Source organism: Condylura cristata, unplaced genomic scaffold, assembly GCF_000260355.1.
Source record: "Condylura cristata isolate star-nosed mole 26May11 unplaced genomic scaffold, ConCri1.0 scaffold00017, whole genome shotgun sequence".
Lineage (NCBI taxonomy): Eukaryota > Metazoa > Chordata > Mammalia > Eulipotyphla > Talpidae > Condylura > Condylura cristata.
This window is the reverse complement of record NW_004567118.1, coordinates 176,844-199,096: the sequence shown is the minus strand read 5'-3', so window position 1 is coordinate 199,096 and position 22,253 is coordinate 176,844. Positions and strand designations below refer to the sequence as shown.

The following is a 22,253-nucleotide window of genomic DNA, read 5'->3' as shown; positions in this document are numbered from 1 at the left end:
CAGGCCAGAGGTGCTGGGGTGGTGAGAGGAGTCACCAGAGTGAGGAGCAGAACAGGTAGATTGATGAAGTACACTGCCGAGGAGAACAGGGGGTGAGGCAGGGGACGTCTGCTGGTCTGCCGGCTGGCGCCATGGGGGTCACCTCCCTGGCCGGTCACCTCCCTGGCCGGGGATGGAACTGAGCTGAGGCAGCTGCCGCCAGCTTCCTATGCTTTCACCGTTGAGTCACCAGGGAGGGCCGCTAACGGGTTCTTGGCTAGAGGAGACCTCTCTGGTTGCCAACCCCTGCTTTTGCTGCCACACCTGATAAACTCCTTGGTTTATCATGAAACCTTTGCTGAGCACCCCCCAACCCCCCAATGGAGGCACAGGTTTGAACAATGGAAGTGGAGGGGCGCTGGTGTTTCTCTTCTGAATTTCTATCAATACAAGCTGAGAACAGGCTCTGCTCTCTCCAGGTGGTCCCTGAAGGTTGGACAAAGACTATTCTTGGGTCCCCTGAACTCTGAGCTGCCTCGAGGCTGTGGGGTTTTCACACTGAAGGTGCTCTGGTTTTTAGAGAGCCTGGCCAACTCTGCAGAGCTTTCACTTAAATGAATCCAAATGTCAAAAAGGGAGGCAAAACAAAGAACATTTCTAATTAGCTTTCATCTTCTTTCAGCTTATAAAAGTAATTAAGTTTGTTGTCAAAGAAAGACAGTTTGAAAATAGAATAATGTAGCAACTACAGGTTCTTTGGAGTGTTGCGGGTCCTGAGAGCCACCTTGAACTATTGCTTTAGACTTTTTTCCCTCTGATATATCACCATCTACAATTATAGGATCATTAGCATTTACTAATATATGCTAATGTGGCTTAGCACATCTCATCATTTATCCCCCAAAGTTTTAATTCTAGCTAGGGGGTCTTACATGGCAAAACCAGAACTGATTTGAACCAATCACCATTGGCAGATACTGGGCTGAGCCCTGTGGGCCAGCTCCTTGGCTGGGGATCGAACTCGTGTTGCGCTGGCTGAAGATAGTTTCATCGCGCTGCACTTTAACCTGTGCACCACCAGCGAGGGCCCCAATTATTTGTTACTTTAAACAAAGCTGCAGGGAGTAGCCGTGGCCATTATTGTGCACCTTTATGCCCGTGTTTCTGCAGGCTGAACTTCTCAAACTAAAGTTCTTAGATCAGAGGACATGAAGCTTTTAAATTTAAACTTTAGTAGCTTTGACCAAATGGTCCTAAAAACTGTGGGATCAATTTGCCTTTCTACCAAGGCACGCTGGCTGTGAGCACTGACCACAGACTCGCTTGCCTGCCGCCAACACCCACAAGATACGGAGGAGGAGAAGGAGCAGAACTGGACAGCTGGATGCCAGGGAGGTCACCAGTGGGGCACTGCTGGGCGGGACCCCAGACAGAGCTTGGTACAGCCTTGCCTCCTTGGCGCTGCGTGAGTGAGATGGGAGGTGGGCCAGTGCTGATAAAATTGTCCAGAATTTCATGATAATGCAGCATTACCATGAAATGTCAGCTAGTCACTAGGAAGAAGTGGCCCCTTGTGCATAGCCGGGTGGGTCCTGAGCGCCGGGGCGCCAGGCCTCCTGGAGTCTCAGCCCTTCCCTCCTGGGCTGCAGCACTTGGAAGCTCGTTTGTCCAACAGGGTGACTCTGACAGGTGAACAAGGGGGAGACCCTGAGAGGCGAAGAGCCTTGACAAGATCACATGACTAATTTCTTGCCACTGCTGAGTCTAATCCTGGGGGCTCCCGTCTCCTGGGCTGCCATTTCTTCAGTGTCTTGTCAGAGACAAAGAGCCCTCTGTCTCCTGACCCCAGGAACGGGCATTCCTAGTGCAGATAGGAGGGTGGAAGCCAGCACTGCCAGGGTGTTTCCTAGATGTTACTACATTGAATCCTGACAACTCAGGGGGAAGTTATTTCCAAAACTGGGATCCTTGGGGGAAAGAAAGACAGCCCCTAGGGTCCCCAGTGCTTGGCTGGTGTGGCTAAGGAGCAATGATAAGCTTGTGAATTGGGATGTAACAGCGAATCAAAATCTCTGTGCCTTTGAGGGTGCACTGGACAGATGAAGGAACGTTGGAGGCCATCCCGCCGGTGGGCAGTGAAGGCGGCTTCAGTCCTGAGGTTTCCCACCTGCCCAGCTGCACTCTCCACCCCTCCCTCCAGCTGCCCCTGTCTTCTTACTGCAGTGAAGGCCCTCCTTGTCCTCCCACCTCAGCCCTCCTTGTATCTAAGTGGTGCCAGGTGTCACCTTGAGGCCACAGCCTCACAGAGCGCAGGACTGTGCTGATGGGCCTGACGCGTGTTCAGCACGTGGCCGCCTAGTGAGCCAAGCTGGAGATGACCAACTCACATGATCTGGCCCCACTCACACGGGCAGGGCTGCTGGCCGAGGGCTGAGGCCAGGGCCGGGCACGGCCAGTGATGCCCGGGGTGGATGCTGTCATTCTGTCTCGCTCTGCGTGCCACCCGCCAGCAGGTCCTCACAGCGTCGCTGGGCCTGACCCACACTCTGAGCATTGCCACCTTCCAAGTCCGGGCCCCGCTTCCAGCTGCCCGGCTTCCAGTCAGGCTTCCTACCGCCCCTGCCTTGCCACCCCCACGACCCCCTTTCCACCTCAGCCCTGCTTAGATCCCTCCCTGCTTCCCGGCCCTTGGGGAAGGAAAGTGGGGCCCCTCCTGGCCTCAGATCCCCTGTGTCCTAGCCTCTGCCTGCCTCTTCATCCATCTCTCTTCCTCTCTTCTCCCCTCTTTCCTCCTCCTCTCTGTATTTGTTTTTTCTCTTATCATGGGCTCTTCCTGGAAACCTCATCCTCCAGTTCTTTCCCCATGTGCTTGTCATCCTGAAATTGCCACCCAGGGAGGTCTTTCCTCAGCACCTTCTGTAAAGGAGACGCCCTCTCCTCGTTGACAGCATTTCTTTATCCTGCTTTATTTGTCTAAAGTGTTTGCCGTTGCTGGAAAATGCACTTTTGTGTGTTTGTGTATTTATGTTTTCATCTTCACTGTCATTGCAGCTCCACAGAGTACGGGGTTTGTGCGGCTCGTCAGTGGGGTTCTAGGTCCTGCTGAGAGCTGGACACGCAGGCTCCCGTGAGGGCTTGCTGAGTGGATGAGTGAATGCTGCCGCGGGTCGTGGGTGGGAAGAGCATACAGCTCAAGTAACTGCCTGGCTGCTGTCCACAGGTTGATGAACTCTTTCCTTCTTTCTTCCCTTACTTCCCTTCCTTTCTCTCCCTCCTTCCCTTTTTCCTCTTTTCTGATAGCAAAAATTTCAGTTCATGCTGAATTTCTCAATCGTGCAAAACATTTCAGGATAGTGTTCCTGAAAATCCTTCAAATATTCTATGGACTCACATCACTGTAACGGGTGGCTTCAAAGAGCAGAAAGTTCTGGCCACTGGAGGCTGGAAATCCGAAATCAAGGTGTGAGCAGGCCTCGCTCCCTCTGGGACTCTGGACAGGCTCTTCCTTGGCCTCTTCCTAGCAGCTGGCCCGCCAGGGCCTCCTCTGCTCTCCTGTCCCGCCACTCCACTCTGCCTCTCCCTGTGTGTCTGTCTCCATGTGGAGCTTCCCTCTTATGACGTCAGCCCTATGTGATTAGGGCCCACCCTAATGACCTCATGTTCAGTATATCTGCAAAGATCCTATTTCAAATAAGGTGATGATTGTCAGTACCGGGACGCAGGATTTCAGTATCTCTTGAGGGGATGCAATTCAACCTATAATACATTTTTTAAAAAATGTATTTATTTATGCATCCAGAACTGTGGTACAGGCCAGAACTGTGGTACACGCCAGAGGTGTGGGGGCGGTGAGAGGCTTCACCCGGGACAGAGTGGGGAGCAGAACAGGCCGACTGACAAAGTACACTGCTGAGGGGAGTAGCGGGCGGGTCAGAAGAGGTCTGCTGCGCCATGTGGGTCACCTCTGGGGTGGGGATTGAACTCGTGCTGAAGTGGCTTTAGCTTCTCAGTGCTGTGCTTTAACCAAACACTGTGCCACCAGGGAGGGCCCCTGAATCCTTAACACATTTTAAAATTAGTAGAGAAATTATATACACAAGTCTTCTGATGTCAAATGCTGCATTTCATTGGTTTTGAAGCACTTAAAGAACATTTAAAAAAGATCTCTAAAACCAGTATGGATCCTATATGGTAGTTTGGGCTTCCTACTGCTTTAGGTGATATTGGAGCTTTTTGCTCAGAGCACACAGTGTGTCTTACCTTGAACTTCACCGTCCTGTCTCTCTCTTTCCTTGGGTTACTGAGCTGCTGCTACATTCAATGAGGGAGCAAAGCTAACTTCTTCAACAGCGTATGCTACAGCAACGTTCGCATGTTGTTTTGTTCTTTGATGACTCATAGGTAACTGTGATGGGAGATAAGTGTCCTCCTGAGTCATCTTGTGTCCCCATGGGCCTAAGTGGGAAGTGACCAGTCAGAGGTTAATTGCCGAGCTGGGGACCCAAGCCAGAAGCCATCTCTGGCATATAGTTAGAAAGATTTTCATGGTGTTTGCAGTGGAGACTGCTCTCTTTCTAGACTAAACACCTCTCCTGGTGACAGCCTTCTCCCCAAGCCCCCTGGCTCGTTAGGGTGGCCCATTTCTGCATTTTGACATCCTGTTTCATTGGACACATGTCCTCAAAATAACTGTCATTGACGTATTATAACTTCAGCTAGTTCCAGCTCCCTTCTTGTTCCCCTTTCTCCCTCCACTTCCCCACCCTTTGTATTTTGTTTTGTGAATCTGACCCATATGCCAAACCTCAGCCTCTGCTTCTACTTTCCAGGCAAACTGCTGGCTGACCCTGGCCATCTTTTCTTTTCTTTTTTTTAAATAAAAAGATTTATTTATTTATGCATACAAGAACTGGGGTACAGGCCAGAGGTGTGGGGGGTGAGAGACTTTACCAGAGGTAGAATGGGGAGCAGAACAGGTGATCTACTGAAACACTGCTGAGGGGAGTGGCAGGCAGGACAGGAGAGGTCTGCTACGCCATGTGGGTCAGCTTCATGGCGGGGGACGAACTCGTACTGCAGTGGCTGTGGAGAACTTCACAGTGCTGCGCTTTAAGCTGTTGCACCACCAGGGAGGGCCCTGGGCCCTCTTTTCTAATTGGACTTCTCTTGGCCATCTCTCCTGGGGGCACTAATATTCCTAACTCCACTGAGAAACCAAAACAGACAATTGATCATTTTGCACTAGCTTGGTGTTTCTGACTCTGTGCTCCCATCCTCCCCCGACTTGGCAACTCAGTGGTAGAGTGTCCTGTTCACTTGTTCACTTTGGGAGAAAAAAAATGTTAAACACTCATTCCTTCAACAGCTGGGAGCTCAGGATAAAACCAACAACTACATCAGCATAGCAAACCACAGCAGCAGAACCATAGGCTTTGATTAAGTGCTCTCTGTGTTCCTGCTGTAGGACTTAAATTTGACAGGGACTCTTAGTTCATTCGAGCCTTACAACCACCCAGTGAGGACCAGGACCAGTCCCCTTGTTTCCTAGCTCTGGTCGTGCTGTCAGAAGAAAGGGGTGCAAGGTGTTGTTTGTTCTTTTCAATGCCAACGTTCTGATGAAGGTCCCCACTGCTCCAGCAGGGCTGAGGCTGAGCAAGAGCATAGGTCTTATGAATGGCAACACAGGCCCCAACGCCTTCCACATGTTCAGGAGGGAGGGGGGCCTGGGAGCAGCAGTCATTGAATCAGCGTGTCCCAGCGCGAGACTCCCATGAGTCAGTCACTCTCAGCCCCTGCATTCCAGGGAATTGGCCCTTGGTGGCAGGTCTTGGTGGGGGTGATCAGGGAGACCACTAGTTCTCACGAAATCAACCTGTGATTCATTAAGAATGGGTAAGGGGAACTGGGTAACCATGACCCCCCACCCCCCCGGCCTGATTTCCTAAAGAACAAGTCCCAGCATTGCCTCACTCTCTGGGGTCCGGGACCTCCTGGCCCAGGGACCTGCTGTTACTAATTTCCCATCTGGCAAGGCATGCTGTTGTGGCTACACGTCAAGGACTCATGGGGAAATGCTAATTTGTGCATGAATGGATGGCTAAGTGGACAGACTGGGAAAAGTTTCCCAAAGCAGCTTGGCTGTGCCCACACCTCCCACGGTCCTCTTCTCTCTCGAGTCTCCTCTTGGCTCTCCTTTCCCTAGTAAACATGGATGGCATTTATATCCAGAACTCCACCCCCTCACCATGCCAGTTCCCATGGAAACTTCAAAGAGGGATGCTGACACCTAAAATAACCCGGCTCTGCTCCTCTCAGAACTCTCAGGAAGACAGTAAAGGGCTGTGTTCACATCTGGCTGGGAAGAAAGAACAACTGTGAGGTGTAGGAGGTGGCCGGGCTGCCCCCGCAGAGAGAGGCCTCCTGGTGACACTGCTCATTCTGGGTTCTGAAGCGGCAGCCAAGCTCTCTTCTTTCTTTACAGATGGTGGTGGGCTGAGGGCTGCCCAGCCCAGTGGTGAGGTGACCACTGCCGTCACCCCCACCTCACAGCCCTGCAACTCCCAGATCCTCAGATAATGCTGAGGCTGCTCTTTGGTCAGAGGCTGGAGCCCCAAATCCCTGCTCATGGACTTGTAGTGACCCCATGTGTAGGACTGGGGAGGCCTTGGAAGTTAGACAGATTCCAGACTGGGACTTCCAGGAGCTGCTTGGAAGATGCCATGTTTTACCCACTGCTTTCAGGGGAAGATGAAAGTTCAAGTTGTCTGAGGAAGTTTCAACATTTACATATTTTGTATTGTAACTCTGTATATCACTTCAGTTGCTTGAAATGAGGAAACAAAATTGACAGAGTCCAAACATTTCACTTTGCTCCAATAGGCATTTATGGAGGGTCTCCTTGGAGCCAGGACTGGGCTGGTGTGGACTGGACAGGGCAGTTCAGGCCTCCAGGGGCTTAAAATCTATTGGGGGCCAGTGTTACAGAAAAATAATTATGGTGTGTTAGGATTATTAGAGTTGAAGAAATTGAGACTGAGAAGAATTAAATGACTCCCCCAGGCCACATTCTTAGTGGGTGACTCAGTGAGCCCCACAAACTACTGATTGTGAGTCCCCTCTGGCCCCCTTGTGAGGCCTTCAGCACTTTCTGTTAAAGTGTAATTTTCAAAGAATTGTAAGTATGAATCCCATGCAAATATAAAATCAACAGATAGCAAAGATTTTATTCAGCTTAACTAATGAGGGGGCTGATACTAAGTATGATTAGTTCAACAGAGAATTTGAGGAAGGACATGTAGAGGAACGCTGAAATCTGTTATCTAATAGATTAAACATTGGTTAATGTTCTACCAGCAATAAACCCTCACCTCCATGGGTACCTTTACCACCAGGCAGAAACCGTTTATAATGGTATTGAGTCAGAATCAGCTACATTGTCATTTTCATAGTTAGTGGTTTTCTACAAGTGACCTCTAATAAATTGGTAAAATATTCTCATTGGTAGAAGTCAAACAAAGGTACACATCCTTAGAAAAGCAGATAATCCCCAAAGATGGCAGTTTAACACCCTGTATTGCACTGAAAGGACACTTCCTCCCGCTGTTGGTTTCTAAATTCTGGATAAATTTCTTAACATTACTCTGTGTGTGTGTGTGTTTTTACATACACATTTTCTGGGTATGTTTTTGTCCAGAAGTGGAAGGGCGTTCAGTCCTATGGCAATAAAGTGGACAGACATTCAGCTCCATGAGAGTTCTGGGGGTCTCCCCAGTTGTCTGGGTGATTTCTTCAAAAATCAGCTGGGGGAAAAGGTGTCACTTGATAAAGAAACTGTAGGTGGCTGCCACAGGGTACACAGAGTGGCCTCATCCTTCTCCTCCTGCTGGCAGATGCCCTGGGGGCACCACAGGGTGGGGGGTTTGCCTGACAGAGGCCAGGAGGCTGGGGGAGGGGAGCAGGATTGATGGTGGCCCCTGTCTGAGCAAACGCCTGGCGTTCTGAGGCTATTTTGATGTCTGGTTGTTTCTACTTCTGCAAATCCCGTTTTGCCTCCCACAGCCCCTTCTCTGTTCTCTGACAGCATGAAGACTGCCCTTATTTGAATGGCATTTTGTAGTATCCCAAATGCTTCTCCTTAGCCTCACTGAATTCTTGCACCAATCCTGTAGGATAGATAATTTCAGACATGAATCGAGCTGTCCAAGGTCATGACCAGACTGGTAAGACGAGGATTTAGAATTCAAATCCAGGCCTTTGAACTCCATAATTCCATGTCCTTCCAGCTCAATCAGCCCACTTCTCCCCAAAACGTTCTGTGCTTGGTCCCAGGATGTGCATATCAGGGAGCCAGAGATGACATTAGAGCACTTGCTTTCCCAGCAGACCTGTGGGACCCTGCTGGGGAGTCCCCCCACCCCAGTGTCTGGGCCTTGGACTCTCCGTGTAGTGGGGCAGGGGCGCATCACCCTTACACTGGGCCACAGCCTTCTGTTCAAATACTGTAGGTGTCAAATCACGTTGATTCCAGCCTGGCACCAGTTATCCCCTGACACTGGGGCCACAGCTCAGCTGTGCCCACCAGTTACCACCACTGTGGCCTCGTCAATTCAGGGCTCTGATGGGTTTCTCCAGGTTCCCCCATTCTCTGTCTTCCTTAGCAGACAAACAGCTGGTGTTTGGTAAATGTCTAAGATACGGGCAAGAAGCAACCTGGACATTTGGGGACATCGGGAAGGATGGGGCAGCCATTGCTCCTTTGAGCCGAACCAGGCGCTCATAGCTTTGTCTCTCTGTTGCAGGGCCCAACATCTGTACCACACGAGGCGTGAACTCCTGCCAGCAATGTCTGGCTGTGAGTCCCATGTGTGCCTGGTGCTCGGACGAGGTAAGGAGCAGGCACCTGGCCTCACTTCTTTCCCACACTGCCTTGTACCAACCGCGAGGTCTCACCTCCCTCTAAGGTATACAAGCTCCTTGTCTCTTCCAAGCAAATCTAGGTGAAGCCTTTCCTTTGATGGATGTTGAAGTGAGCTGTCTTGGGGGGTGTGGCTGGGATCGCCTCCCTGGCCACATGGCCTTGGTGTTGGCCTATTTGATGGGGTTTTCTGGCCTCACCATAGTCACTGTAACCCCTTGAAACACTTTGTTTACCCCTTGCTGTGATGGGCACCCCAGGCAAGCAGGGCTTCGTTGTCTCAACAGACAGCAGAGGCAAGTGAGGGCAATAGGGACAGAAAAGTTGCTGCTTGCAAACATCCAGCAGTTTAAAGAGGCAAATAAAAGAGAAACCTTGCATTTGTGGGGGTGGAGGGGGGAGTGCTTACATAGTGGATCTCTCTCCCCTATCCTCTCTGATAATGGGGATTCCTAGGTGTCAATGAGGAAAGGAGCTGGACCAATTTGTCAGGGGTAGAGGGGAGACAGGAAAGAGTTAGCTGTGTCTAGGCAGAGCGTTTGTTGTGTCTGGGGCCCTGGGGAATGAGTGTGTCTGAGGGAATGACTATTTGTGGCTGGGATGGGAATTTGGTGCTGGCAGGAGCTGGGGTGTGTACATATGGGGTGAGGGGTGACGGTGGCTGGATAGATTCCAGAGATTTCCGTGTGAAGCTGAGTCACTGGCTTACCTCTCCATCCTCCCGACAGGTGGTTACCTGGCTGGCTGCTCTCAGTTACCTGAGGGGCCCTGTGTCACCACAGTTGTCCCTGCCCTCTGTGGTCTTCCAACCGCCTAACCCAGCCCTCCTTCCCTCTGTCTGCTTTTCTTCCCAATCTGCTGAGTTTCCTAAAAAGGCAGCCTCTCAGGCAGGCGGGCTGGGGGTGGGGGAGTGTGAGCCACGAGGCTGTGTCTATCCCCCCAAGGAGGATTGCCACGACACACTGCCTTGGCCTCTGTGCAGTTCCGCACGGGAACTGCTTCCAGACGCAGCTGCCCAACATCTGGGCCACATTGACTTCATTTAGCAAATGAAACATCCCCTGGGGCAGGGAGGGGGTGGGGCCCTCCCCCCCACCCCCTCAGGTTCTCCACCCCTGTGGGCGGAGCTGACTGCTCAAGCAGAGCGTGAGGCGGCCCCTCCCTTCTCTGTGGCCATAGCCTGCCTCCCTTGGTTCCATCATGGTGTTATTAAGCTGCTTTGACAAGGTAGTTGGGATTCAGTAACGAGTCCTGGAAGGAGGGAGAGCTGATTGGGGAGGGTGCCTCACTGGCGTGGGTGACCCTAGCTGCTGGGGAGACACGGAGCCAGGGGAGAAACCCTAGTGTCAGCTGAATGCTACTCTCCCTCCTTCCCTCCTCATCAGCCCAAAGCAAGAGAGGTGAAGGCAACTGTGGCCCAGAGGCGGATCAAAGAAAACAGTCTTGGGGCAGCACAGGACGAGTCATGTGGCCGCGGAATGCTGGGACTTGGTCAAAGCGCTTAGGCTGCTGACCCATGTTTAGATGCAAGTATAGGATATTTATCAATGACTGTGGCCAACCCCGTCTGCTGGGGTAGACTGGGGAGGGCAGGGGTGCAAGGCCCAGGGTAGGATCAAGATGAGGCGGGACCAGCCAAGGAGTGGGGAGTCAGAGAGGAAGCAGGTCCAGCTAGGACCAAAGAAAACTGAGGAGGGGAGGTAGGAGGTCCAAGATGATGTTCTCTAGAAGAATGGTCAGGGGGAGAGTGAATGACTACAACTGTCTCTGTGCAAGAGGGAGAGGGGGAAGAGGCACAGTGGAGGAGCCCAGGAGAGCCAAGTGTGACCCCCATTGCTGTCCCTACCCTGAGAAGTGGGTAGTGGGAATCCCAGGCTGTTTTTTTCCCTGAGGACTTTCCCTGCACAGGCTGAGTTTAACTGCTGAAATGCCTTGGCCGTTGACTTAAAAACCCAAAACTGTACCATCTGGGCCATTTTGTATGTGATCTGCTGCCTAATCCGCCCGAGAGCCCTCTGCTCCTGGCCTGGCCTCCAGCTGCAGGCCGGGTTGGCAGTGCCTGGAAAAACAACTGGTTGGGCTCCGCTTTCCCTTGGTCCTAGAGGACGGCTGGGTGTGGAGAGCGAGCGCTTGGCTGGGCAGCAGGAAAGCTGGCCCATCTGGTAGGGTGTGTTCTCGCAGGGTGGGGGCTTCCGATGCTGACACGGGCCATGAATCTAGCACAGAGGCTGACCCCACACAGAGACTCAACTTGTGGCCTTGGTCTCAGTGGTACCATGTAGAAATCTAGAACATTCCAAACTTGCCTGGTGGCAAGAATCATCTCGGGTGCTAATTAAATATAAAAATTTCCCAGCATGGACCCAGGACCTATTGCATGGCGATGCGTGGTTATGATAGCAGTTTTGGCAAACTGAGGCAGCTGATCGCCAGGTGGGTGGAAGTGCTGGTGGTGTTGCCGATGTGATACAGGACACCCAGTTCAGCAGGAATCGAACAACCAATAACTCTTTAGTATAAGTAAGTCCTCCAAATTTGGCAACTCCAAGGTGGAGGGAAGTACTAGGGGTTTTCCTGTTGTCCAGGATGTACATCAGACTCGGCCTGACAGTCAATGAAAGCGCAGGCTTGGGTTCTGGAACGCAGAAAATCCCAGTAGGACTTCCTTTCCATGTTCTCTGCATCTACAGAAGAAAATCTAGGCCACGCTGTAATAACTTTCCAAACATAATTTTATTTTATTCTTACTTTACTATTGCTTGGTCTTTCTACTTTTTTTTTTTTTTTTTGGAGGATAAATGTTCAGCTTGAGAGTTTTGTTCCAATTTGTTATTGTGCAAGTGTAATATTAAAAGTGCTCCTTCCGCTCCAACCACTGGGGTGTGAACACCAATAGCTATAAACAAAAATACTTTCCCTTTCTCTCTTCCTGTCTGTCCCCTTCACATTACTTCTCACTGCACATTCAGATGATTTCGTGTGTTCCCCAGATGTCAGTCAAAAGAACAATGTTAATTTATTTGACATGGAGTGTTTGATAACAAGCTGCAGAAAAGACCAAGTCTCAGGCCATCTCGGCTTTTGTCCTGCCAGAAGGTTGTGCAATAGTAATAGTAGCTCTCATGGCAGTAGTAGAAAAGAGTCACTTCTATTTGCATTTATGTGTTTAAATACACCAAGGTGAATAGATTTGATTTAGACTGATATGTATAGACTTCCACCTTTCTCTCTCCAGATAGTTTTATATTTTGAAAACATATCCACTCACAATTTTCTTTTATCTCCTTATCAACCCTGTGAGATAGGAAGGATAATAATAGTTATTCACCCTGTACTTGCCCAATTTCCAAAATGGGACTCATGGAAAATTCGACTAACAGCCTGTGTATCTCTCCCAGGAAAGGGAGGGAATTCAGCTCTCCAGCATGTGGGCTGGGCCTTCCCACCTCGGGGCTTGTCATCTTCCCTTGGGTCTTGGGTATTTTTGCCCTTTTTGTGTAATATCCGGCCTCACTGGAAGCTGGGACTTTAATATTCCTCTCCCTTCCTTCCCATTTTTAAGGAACCTGAGACAGTCCTTCTCCCTTCGCAGCCTATGTTGTCAGGAGTGGGAAGGCTGCCCGAGTGTGTTGAGGTCATTCGGGTTCTGGGACAAGAGGCTCTCAGGGAGAGCTTGGCTGGGAGCTGGCCTGCTGTGTTCTGACCTCTCCCGTCACTGACCCTAGGGGGGTGGGAGGGAGACAGCTTTGTTTCTTAATAGTTACATTTCTTTTCTTTATAAAGATTTTGTTTATTTGTGCATACAGAAATAAGGTACAGGCCAGAGGTGCAGGAGGTGAGAGGGTTCACCAGAGACAGAGTGGGGAGCAGAACAGGCGGGTGGACTTGAAATACACTGCTGAGGGGAGCAGCGGGGAGACAGGAGAGGTCTGCTGCGCCATGTGGGTCACCTCCCAGGCGGATGGAACTTGCACAGAAGTGGCCACAGCTTGGCTTCGCTTTGCAGTGCAGCGCTCTAACCGCTCCAGCCCGCTACTCCACCAGGGAGGGTCCCAGCATTTACATGTCTGAAGAGAGTCAGAGGAGCCTTTAGGATCGTGGCCCCACTTTCAAACCTCCTAAAGAACTGTTGTGTTAGCAAACGGGGACTAGGCGTCCCCCCCGCCCCCCGCCACTCCTGACCAAAGCAATCTCTGCCTTGTGGGTGCAGTCCCTTTGGGACTTGTTGTCATTCATTTTCTGGGCCTTCCACTCACCTCCCTCCTTCTCCTTCAACATTTGTCTTAGCTCTGGGAGATCAGTTTCTCAGTGTATCTCACTGTGTCCAATCATTGCCTTTTTGGGAAGGTTTTCTCCCTGGGGCTTTGTGGGCATCTGAAATCAGAGATAATGGGGGCAGTTTTTGAGCAAGAAAGATGATGCTTCCCAAGGCAAGGGGTGGGGAGAGGGGCAGGGGCTGTAAGGAGAGTTTGGGTGCAAAATCCCAAGTGCTGAGTCCTCCCCTCTGCTATTCTGGGGCGGGAGGGGGGCTCATTTTTTTCAGAGACTTGTAAGACCCTGGATGTCCTTGCTGGAATCTTTTGAGCCAGGAAGGCTTAGTCTTTTATTTATTTATTTATTCATTCATTCATTTCTGCATACAGAACTGGGGTACAGGCCAGAGGTGCTGGGGGGTGGTGGTGAGTGGATTCACCAGAGACTGAGTGGGGAGCAGAACAGGCAGAACCACTGAAATCCACTGCCCCGGGAAGGCTTCGTCTTACACACTGTTTCTCATGGCTCATGTATTTCTCTGCCCTCAAACCTGCGAGGCTGAGAAAGAAGGAAGCTGTTGGTTTCCAGAAGTCCCTCCACTTTTTGCCTGGGCCTGGGTAACCTTGTGCTTTTCGCCTCAGTCTGTTCTGATGGTTATAACAAAAATACCTTGGAGAGGATGACTTAACAACCATCATTTATTCCTCACATTTCTGGAGACTGATTCCCCAGATCAAGGGCCCAGCCAATTTTATGCCATAGATGGTGTCTTCTTGCCAAGTGTCCTTAAACGGCAGAGGGTGATGTGACCTCCAAGGCCCCCCGACTCCGAATACCATCATCTTGGAGGCTTGGACTTAACTTACAACTTTTGGGGGCTCAAGACATTGGTTTCTGATACCATTGGTGTTGTTCCCATGGAGGAGGGCTGGGCGGAGAGGGAAAGAGATTGGGGGACTTCAGTTAGTGTCTTGACTTCCGAGCGTGGGTGACTCCTGTAGCCCAGCTCTTCCCACCATTCACCCAGGGGCTGGTGAAGCAGGATGTTATTTGCCTTCCCCATGCCCCTCAAGCCCCTACCTGGGGTGCTCTTGGGTGCAACTTTCCCCAGGCTCCATGTTTCTAAAGGCACCAAGCCTCGGATCCTCACTTCTCAGATAACCCTGGTTTCCACATTGCAGAATGTAAACAGGGGATTGCAGGAATCCATGTCAAGTGCTTGTCCAGAGCTGGGCATGTACCCAGTGCTCAATGGCTGTTGACACAGCCGTCCTGGGATCCTGGCTGGGTCCTTTGGCTGACTTCTGGGTATGGCTGTGCGGCGGGATGGGGGTCAGGGATGTGAAGGACCTGAGGGCCCAAGTTCCAGAGATTGTGAAATAGTCCAGGGAGGTGTTTTTGAGCTTCTGCAGCCAGTGCCCTCAATGGGCAAGGGGCCCCAGTGGGTTGGTGTCCGCGTAGTGCTGACTAACTTTGTGAATGTCAGCACAGGAAGGGACTGGAAACACCATGTCACCTAGAACCCCCACCCCTTATTAACAGGTGACAAAACTGAGGCACACGGGGTGAGAGGACTTCTCTGAGGTCACTTGGCTCTCTCGTGCAGACCTAGGACTGAATCTGATTCCTGTGTGCTTTCTGCTATAGCTGGTCCCCTCTCTCAATACTGAGGTGCAAAGGAACACGGAGCCCCCAGAGACCATGGGATGCTTGCCGTGGTCTCAAGGGTGCTCCACCTTGTCCTTGTCCTTTAGCGGAAGCTAAAGCCATAGGGCAGGCTCCGGTCAGTGATCTGGCATCATGCCCATGCCATTCATAAAAGTTACCCAGGAACTCTTCTTCTAGTTTTTTAAATTCAGCATCCATTTACGATGGAAATGTCTATTTATTTATTTATGCATAGGAGAACTGGGGTACAGGTCAGAGGTATGGGTTGTGTGTGAAAGGATTCACTGGAGACAGAGTGGGGAGCAGAACAGGCAGATGGACTGAAATACATTGCTGAGGGAGCAGCGGGTGGGATAGGAGAGGTCTGCTGGGCCCTGTAAATCAGCTTCCTGGCCGGGGATCGAACTCAATGGTGATGGCACTGAGGCTTAGCCCTAGGCCTCCAGGGAGGCCCCCTTCCCCCAGGAACTATTGACAGAACCTCTGATTCCAAGAACTAACAGCCGGTCGCATCTTTAGTCCCGTGTAACATCCCTGCGAAGATGGGGCTGGTACTGCCGTCATGTTACAGCTCGGGGGTTTGGGTGACTCACCTTAGGAACCAGTTGGCCAGGAAGTGGCAAAGCTGAGATGGCCTCAGCCAGCTCCTCCTGTGCTCTTAGCCCGTCTGTGCCTCTCTGTGCTCCTTCCGGGCACCTTTGCCCTAAGGCCTGAGGGGGCTAGGAGTAGAGAGGGAGCAAGACACGCAGTCCCTGCCCTCATGGATGGTACACCCCAGCCAGCACCTTAACACGGCAGCTCCCCAGCTGTTTGATTCTGACCTACAAAAAGAAATACATGGTCTATTGCTATTTATTAGTTGTATTAACACCTCTCCCCAATATGTATTTCCAAAAGAATATTTACTTTTTCTATTTATGCACATTGATGCTTTCTACTCTATTCTATTGACTTTAATAATGAAGTGACTGAGATCCCAAATGGATTTTGGGCCTCACAAGTGGATTGCTTGCATAGTTTGAAAAGGCCTATGGCTGTTCCGGGCCACTTCTTAGCTTCCAGACATTGAACAGGCACCCACCCACCCGACCTCTTGAGGCCTCAGCTGCCCAATGGGTCTTGCAAGAGGTCTTCTCGGGGCCCTCCCTTGTGGTGTAGCAGGTTAAAGCACAGCACTAAGAAGCTACAGCCAGTTCTGCATGAGTTCGATCCCCGCCCGCCCAGGAGGTGACCACATGGCGCCGCAGACTTCTCCTGACCCGCCTGCTGCTCCCCTCAGCAGTGTACTTTGTCAATCTGCCTGTTCTGCTCCCCACTCTGTCTCTGGTGAATCCTCTCACCGCCCCTGCACCTCTGGCCTGTACCCCAGCTCTGTATGCATACATAAATAAATCTTAAAAAAAAAAAAAAGAGGTCTTCTCGGGAAGGATGGTGCCAGCTCCTTCATGCTGGTTTAACTCCAAGTGCTGGGTGAGCTCCAGACTTCTGGGAGGGGGGAGGGCCTGCAGGCGCCGGAGCCCCGCAGCTCTGATCACAGATTTGCCCTTGGTCTCCTGTCTTATAGGTCCTGCCTCTAGGCTCAGCCCGCTGCGACCTGAAGGAGAATCTACTGAAGGAGAAGTGTGCCCTGGAGTCCATCGAGTTCCCGGTCAGTGAGGCCAGGATCCTAGAGGCCAGGCCTCTGAGCGACAAGGGCTCTGGAGACGGCTCCCAGGTTGTTCAAGTCAGTCCCCAGAGGATTGCTCTACGGTTACGGCCAGGTAGGGCTATGGGCGGATGGCGCCAGGCACAGGGGTGGTCGGGGCAGGAAACTTGAGCAGGAAGCAGCCCCGAACAGAAATGGGGTTGGAGAGAAGGATGCGGGGGAGTTCTGTGCAGAATGCAAGAACATGGACAGTGTTGGGGCTTTGACTCGCATTTGAGTTTGAGTCTCGACTTCCATATATTGGCTGTTTGACCGGGAGTAAGTTCCTTAACACTCCTAACATAGTAGGTCTTCAAAAATGTTTTCTTTTTCTCCCAAAGTCTGTTTTATATAAAGCTAGTAAGTTTTGTTTTGAGGTAGAAATGAGATGTGAGATGGGACAACGATTGTAAGTTCTCCTTTGCATGTGAAATGGGCACGGGGCAGAGAAAATAGGCTGAGATCATTAAAAGAGGCAGAATAAACTAAGAGAGACAGGCTTCTTGAAGCATTGACTTGGACTTTCCAATTTAATCAAGAAGAACTTGAGAAACTATTTTCTTTGTGCAAAGCATGTGTTAGCCGTGTGGACACACAACAGCCCCCCCTTATCCACAGTGGGTGCGTGCTAGTGCCCTAGCAGATGCCTGAAACAGAACATACTGAACGATGTGTAAATATACACATGTGTGTATGTATATATGTACACACATATATGCATAAAAATGCAGTTTATACACTTGTATATATTTTCTATATGTTTAATACATGTATATATGTATTAAAATACAGTTTATATACATGTGTGTATAAACTGTATATGTGTGTATATGTATAGATAAACTTACACACACGTATATAAACTGTATATTTTTCCCATTACACACTATGTCCTTTCTTAATGTGATTAATTGGTTATTGGAAACTGAGATTTTAAATGAAACAACATAAAAGGAAACCAAATTTTACTAATGGCAATTTCATGTAAAAAGAGTTATGTTCAAAAAAAAAAATTAAAGAAAAGAGTTATCTTCTTGGCCCTCCCTGGTGGCGCAGTGGGTTAAAGCACAGCACTAAGAAGCTAAAGCCACTTCTGCATGAGTTCAATCCCCGCATGCCCCGGAGGTGACCCACATGGCGAGGCAGACCTCTCCTGGCCCGCCCGCTGCTCCCCTCAGCAGTGTACTTTGTCAGTCAGCCTGTTCTGCTCCTCACTCTGTCTCTGGTGGCTCCTCCCACCCTCTGCATCTCTGGCCTGTACCCCAGCAGTTCTATATGAATAAATAAATAAATCTTTAAAAAAAAAGTTATGTTCTTAAGGCATATTTCGGATCATGAAAATATAACCAAATTTCTAAAATAAAACCCCAAACACTTCTAATATTAAACAATCATTTGCATTCACTCACCCATTCATTCTCCAATCCCCTTATTCTAGGTCGGCACTGCAGGTGGCTGGAGCTTGCTCTGGTGGCAGATGAGGGCACAAGGCACGACCCTGGCCAGGATGCCCTCCCACCCCAGGGCGCACTCACACCCCCATCCCACACTTACCCAGATGGGGAAAATGGGAGACACACTGATGAATCTAACGTGCACATCTTTGAGATGTAGGGGGAAACCTGAGCGCCCAGAGAAAACCCAGGCAGACATGGGAGAGCTTATGAACTCTGGGCAGAGACCCTAGGCAGGAGTGAGATATTTTTTCTCATCAAAGAAATTATGAAATGATATTGATAGAAATGACATTTTCCGAGGACCTGCTATGTATCCACACCCATGATAAAGTTTAGTTTAGAAAGTAAGCACAGTAAGACATTAACAACGAGAACTAGTCACAAGGTAGAGCCCTCATAACATTTGCCGTAATAAAAGTACGTGTGTTCTCCCTCACAGTATGGCATCGTATGGTGGGTAGCTGAAGCTGAAACAAAAGCACTGATCGGGGAAGGCTCCTGCCTTTTACAGGGTTTGAAGCATAGAAAGTGTCCAAGCCTCTGTGACTCAGGGCAGTAGGTCCTTGGGACTTACAGCTTTAGACAGCTGGGCATTTGGAGAGGATGGAGAGTTTTAGCCTGGAAAAGAAGAGGTTAAAAATGGGGGGGGAGGGATCCAAGAGATTGAAGAGAAGTAGAACTGCGGTGGTGGTGGGGTGGGGGGGAGAGACCGGGGCTTTGACTTTCGATCTGATCAAGAATTTACTTAAATCCCAATGATGTCCAAGCCCACTTGGAAGGAGAAAGAGGAGGAACAGAGCACTCACATTCTTCTGCCTTCTAGATGATTCGAAGAGTTTCTCCGTCCAAGTCCGGCAGGTGGAGGACTACCCTGTGGATATCTACTACTTGATGGACCTGTCTTACTCCATGAAAGACGACCTGTCCAGCATCCAGAACTTGGGTACTAAGCTGGCTTCCCAGATGCGCAAGCTCACCAGTAACCTAAGGATTGGCTTCGGGGCCTTCGTGGACAAGCCTGTATCTCCATACATGTACATCTCCCCACCAGCTGCACTCAAAAATCCCTGCTATGAGTAAGTCCCTTCTCTGGAAGCTGGAGTAACACCCTACACTGCACTCCAGACAGGGCCACATCCCCATTCCTGTTTCCAGTTCTTGGATATCTTTATTGAATGCCTTCTGGCTAAATCACTTTTCCTCCTGGGCTTGATTTTCCTGTCTGGCACAGAAGCTGGCCTGTTGGTGTGAAGTTTGTGTTGATGGAATCCAAGGCTAAAAGACCTAGAAAGAAAATCCATCAGCATCTTGGTCTTGGTGACAAGTAAATAGGGAACGAACAAGAATGGAGGAAATGATATCAAAAGTAAAGATAAGCTTATGGATAAGTAGATAGAGGAGTTATGGCTTCAGAAGGATTAACTCCATTGTGATTCTCCTCCTCTTCAAATGTATGAGTTTTACAGGGTCAAAATGCAGCAGGTGAAGTCCTAGAGACATATACAAAATGGAAATTGTATTTATCGAGCCTTTTAATCATTTGTAAATTGATAAAAATGTGCCTCTGTCGACACTGGGGTTATCGTTGATTAAATGACTTGTGTAATTTGGTGGAGGCCCAGCAAATCCGTGGGCTTTCATCATTTAAAATGATGGTGACTGAGCCATCCTGGCATCAGACTTTTTCGTTCTGAGTTAGATGATGTGACTTTGAGCCCCTTGTCTGTCCGGTTCTGTGTTTCCCCTGTTCACTGGCAGTCATCTGTGTAACTAACAGATAAATTAGGCTGGGGCCAGACACAGTCCTGGCTGGCACAGGGGACATTTAGTCACCCATTGGCAGCTGCCACATGTTTGTGCTAGTGTTGAGCATAGGTGATAACAATTCCTCGGATGGAAGTGCTTTATGTTTCTCAACTCACGGAAGCCTCACAGCATCTCTGATGAGTGACATGCTGTCAGTTTTCCTGTTGCAGCTGAGCTGCAGAACATCTTGCCTGAGACTCCATGACTCGTTAATGGAGGAACTGGGATTCTCGTGTGTGTGTGTGTGAGATGTTTATTTTTCTAACAAAACTTATAATACTTATAGCAAGGCATTTCATTAATGCATCCTTCTGTTTAAAAGTGAGTATTCATCAGAAATGTTGTGCTTTTTATTTCTTTTTAATATTTTAAATTTAGATTTATTTATCTTCTTACATTGTTGTCATCTCTGCAGTGTTTAATTCTCCCCTGGGGGTGATCCCTGGAGTCCTCCCCTGACCACAGCACCTGAGCTCCACCCCCACAGTCCCTTGTGCTCACCTCACCCTTCTCCCCTGTGTGCCTCAAGTCTATGGTTTACAAGTTTTCTTTTTCCCCTGTCCCTCTGGCTTCCCAGAAGTGAAACCGTCAGATATTTGTCTTTTCCTTCTGGCTCGTTTTGCTTAGCGTCAGCCCTCAGGAGCGGGGATTTGAACCCAGGCAGTCTGGCTCCACATCATTTAGGCTAGCTGCCAGTGAGGCCATGTGAAGCCTAGGGTTGGGGGGCTCTCAACGCCTGGTGATACAATGGAGCTGGTCTGGGCTACCACAGTCGGCCTCGACCCTCTCCCACCCCCCGCCCCACACAGTCTTTTCCATCATGGTGTCTCCCTGCCTCCCCAGTATGAAGACCACCTGTTTGCCCATGTTTGGCTATAAACATGTGCTGACGCTAACGGACCAGGTGACCCGTTTCAATGAGGAAGTGAAGAAGCAGAGTGTGTCCCGGAACCGAGATGCCCCAGAGGGTGGCTTTGATGCCATCATGCAGGCTACAGTCTGTGACGTGAGTTGGGAGGGCTCGGAGTGCCAGGGGTGGTTCTCACAGGTCAAACGGAGAAGGAAGTGGCTCAGCTGTGCAGATGCCTGGCGGTGAGAGGTTGGAACACGGCAGCGCTCCTACAGTTTGGGCCATTAATTGCTCCTCATACACAATTGGTTTCCATTTCCTGGCTAGAGCTGACATTTGCTTGAACCTCAGAGCCCCCCCACCCCCCACGGGGAGGGCTCTCCAGCTCCTCTGGAAGTGGATCAGAGCCACAGCTGGGTTCTCGCGACAGCCAAGTGCACAGCTGTTCAGACGGGATTTCTTCTAGCCCAGCTCTGCGGATGCAGGTGGATTTCTAGCTGGGTCATGTGATCATAAAAAAGTTTTATTATATAAAAAAATTATATTTGAAGTTGAAAAGGTGTTTCAGCTATGAGACTGATTTCCTAAGTGAACAAAAACCCCCAGCCCCAAGATGGAAAGCGCCAGGTGGTGCTCCAAGGGTTGGGGTGAAGGCCTGTCTCGAGATCACCTGCCCCCTGGCAGGGTGTCCCTGCGTCCTTGCTTTCGACCAGCACCTACAGAGGACTACACTGCTTTCTCTCTTTTGCCCTTTATGTTTTTTTTTATACAGGAGAAGATTGGCTGGCGGAGTGACGCCTCCCACCTGCTGGTGTTCACCACTGATGCCAAGACTCACATAGCACTGGACGGCAGGCTGGCGGGCATCGTCAGGCCCAACGATGGGCAGTGCCACGTTGGCCGTGACAATCACTACTCTGCCTCCACGACCATGGTGAGCTTCCGCTACGGCTGTGGCTCCTCTCCCGCGGCCAGCGCAGCCCTGACCCTGGTAGAGTCTCCGTGTGAATATGACAATGGCGGCCCCCATTGTGGGGCTTGTTTCCCCCTGTTCCCGCCCCAACCGACTGGAAATGCTCCTGCAGGACACAGCCTGCACAGCCATTAGAGCATTAGAGATGGCCCTGGCCGTGGTCAGTGTCCACTACTTTCACAGCCCCCAGCAGCAGCAGCAGCTGCCTGGCTTCCAGAAGGACCCACTGCATGTTCACAGACCCAGCTGGAACAGAAAAGCTAGTCTTTCTGTTTACTCTGCACTGACGAGCCCTTTCTTGGAACTCCATGTCTTTATTGGAAGAAAATAGAGGAAAAAGATCAAAAGTCCTCGCAAGCATGGAGAGCAGGTCACATGGGGAAAGTTCAAAGCGCTCAGCCACTGCACATGAAGGGAGGAGGCAGAGGATGAATTAATGATGCACGAGAAGGTTTCTTATGTCTTCTATGACTGTAAATGGTTACATAAGGGAAAGAAGCTGCGAAGAAAACAGAAGAAATTGTCATGAGCAGTAAAGAAAATGTACAGACTCTTAGAATGCTGATACTCTGGGTATCTTGGGGGGAAGTGAGAATTCTTTTTTTTTTTTTTTTTTCATTATAGCTATGGACTGTGGAAGGCAATGACTTTTAAAGATATTACTTGTT

At 50.1% G+C, this 22,253-nt stretch overlaps 1 protein-coding gene across 1 annotated transcript in view; it reads left to right on the top strand.

Moving 5' to 3' along the window:
* Positions 1–8,775: 8,775 nt before the first annotated feature.
* The window catches only part of ITGB3 (integrin, beta 3 (platelet glycoprotein IIIa, antigen CD61)), a 32,683-nt gene continuing 19,205 nt past the window's right edge, over positions 8,776–22,253 (top strand). Inside the window, exons 1-5 of the mRNA XM_004684047.2 lie at positions 8,776–8,863; positions 16,380–16,575; positions 18,780–19,032; positions 20,606–20,768; positions 21,385–21,546. Of these exons, the coding sequence (XP_004684104.1) occupies positions 8,840–8,863; positions 16,380–16,575; positions 18,780–19,032; positions 20,606–20,768; positions 21,385–21,546 (798 nt within the window). The 5' untranslated portion in view covers positions 8,776–8,839. The remainder of the gene's footprint in view (positions 8,864–16,379; positions 16,576–18,779; positions 19,033–20,605; positions 20,769–21,384; positions 21,547–22,253) is intronic.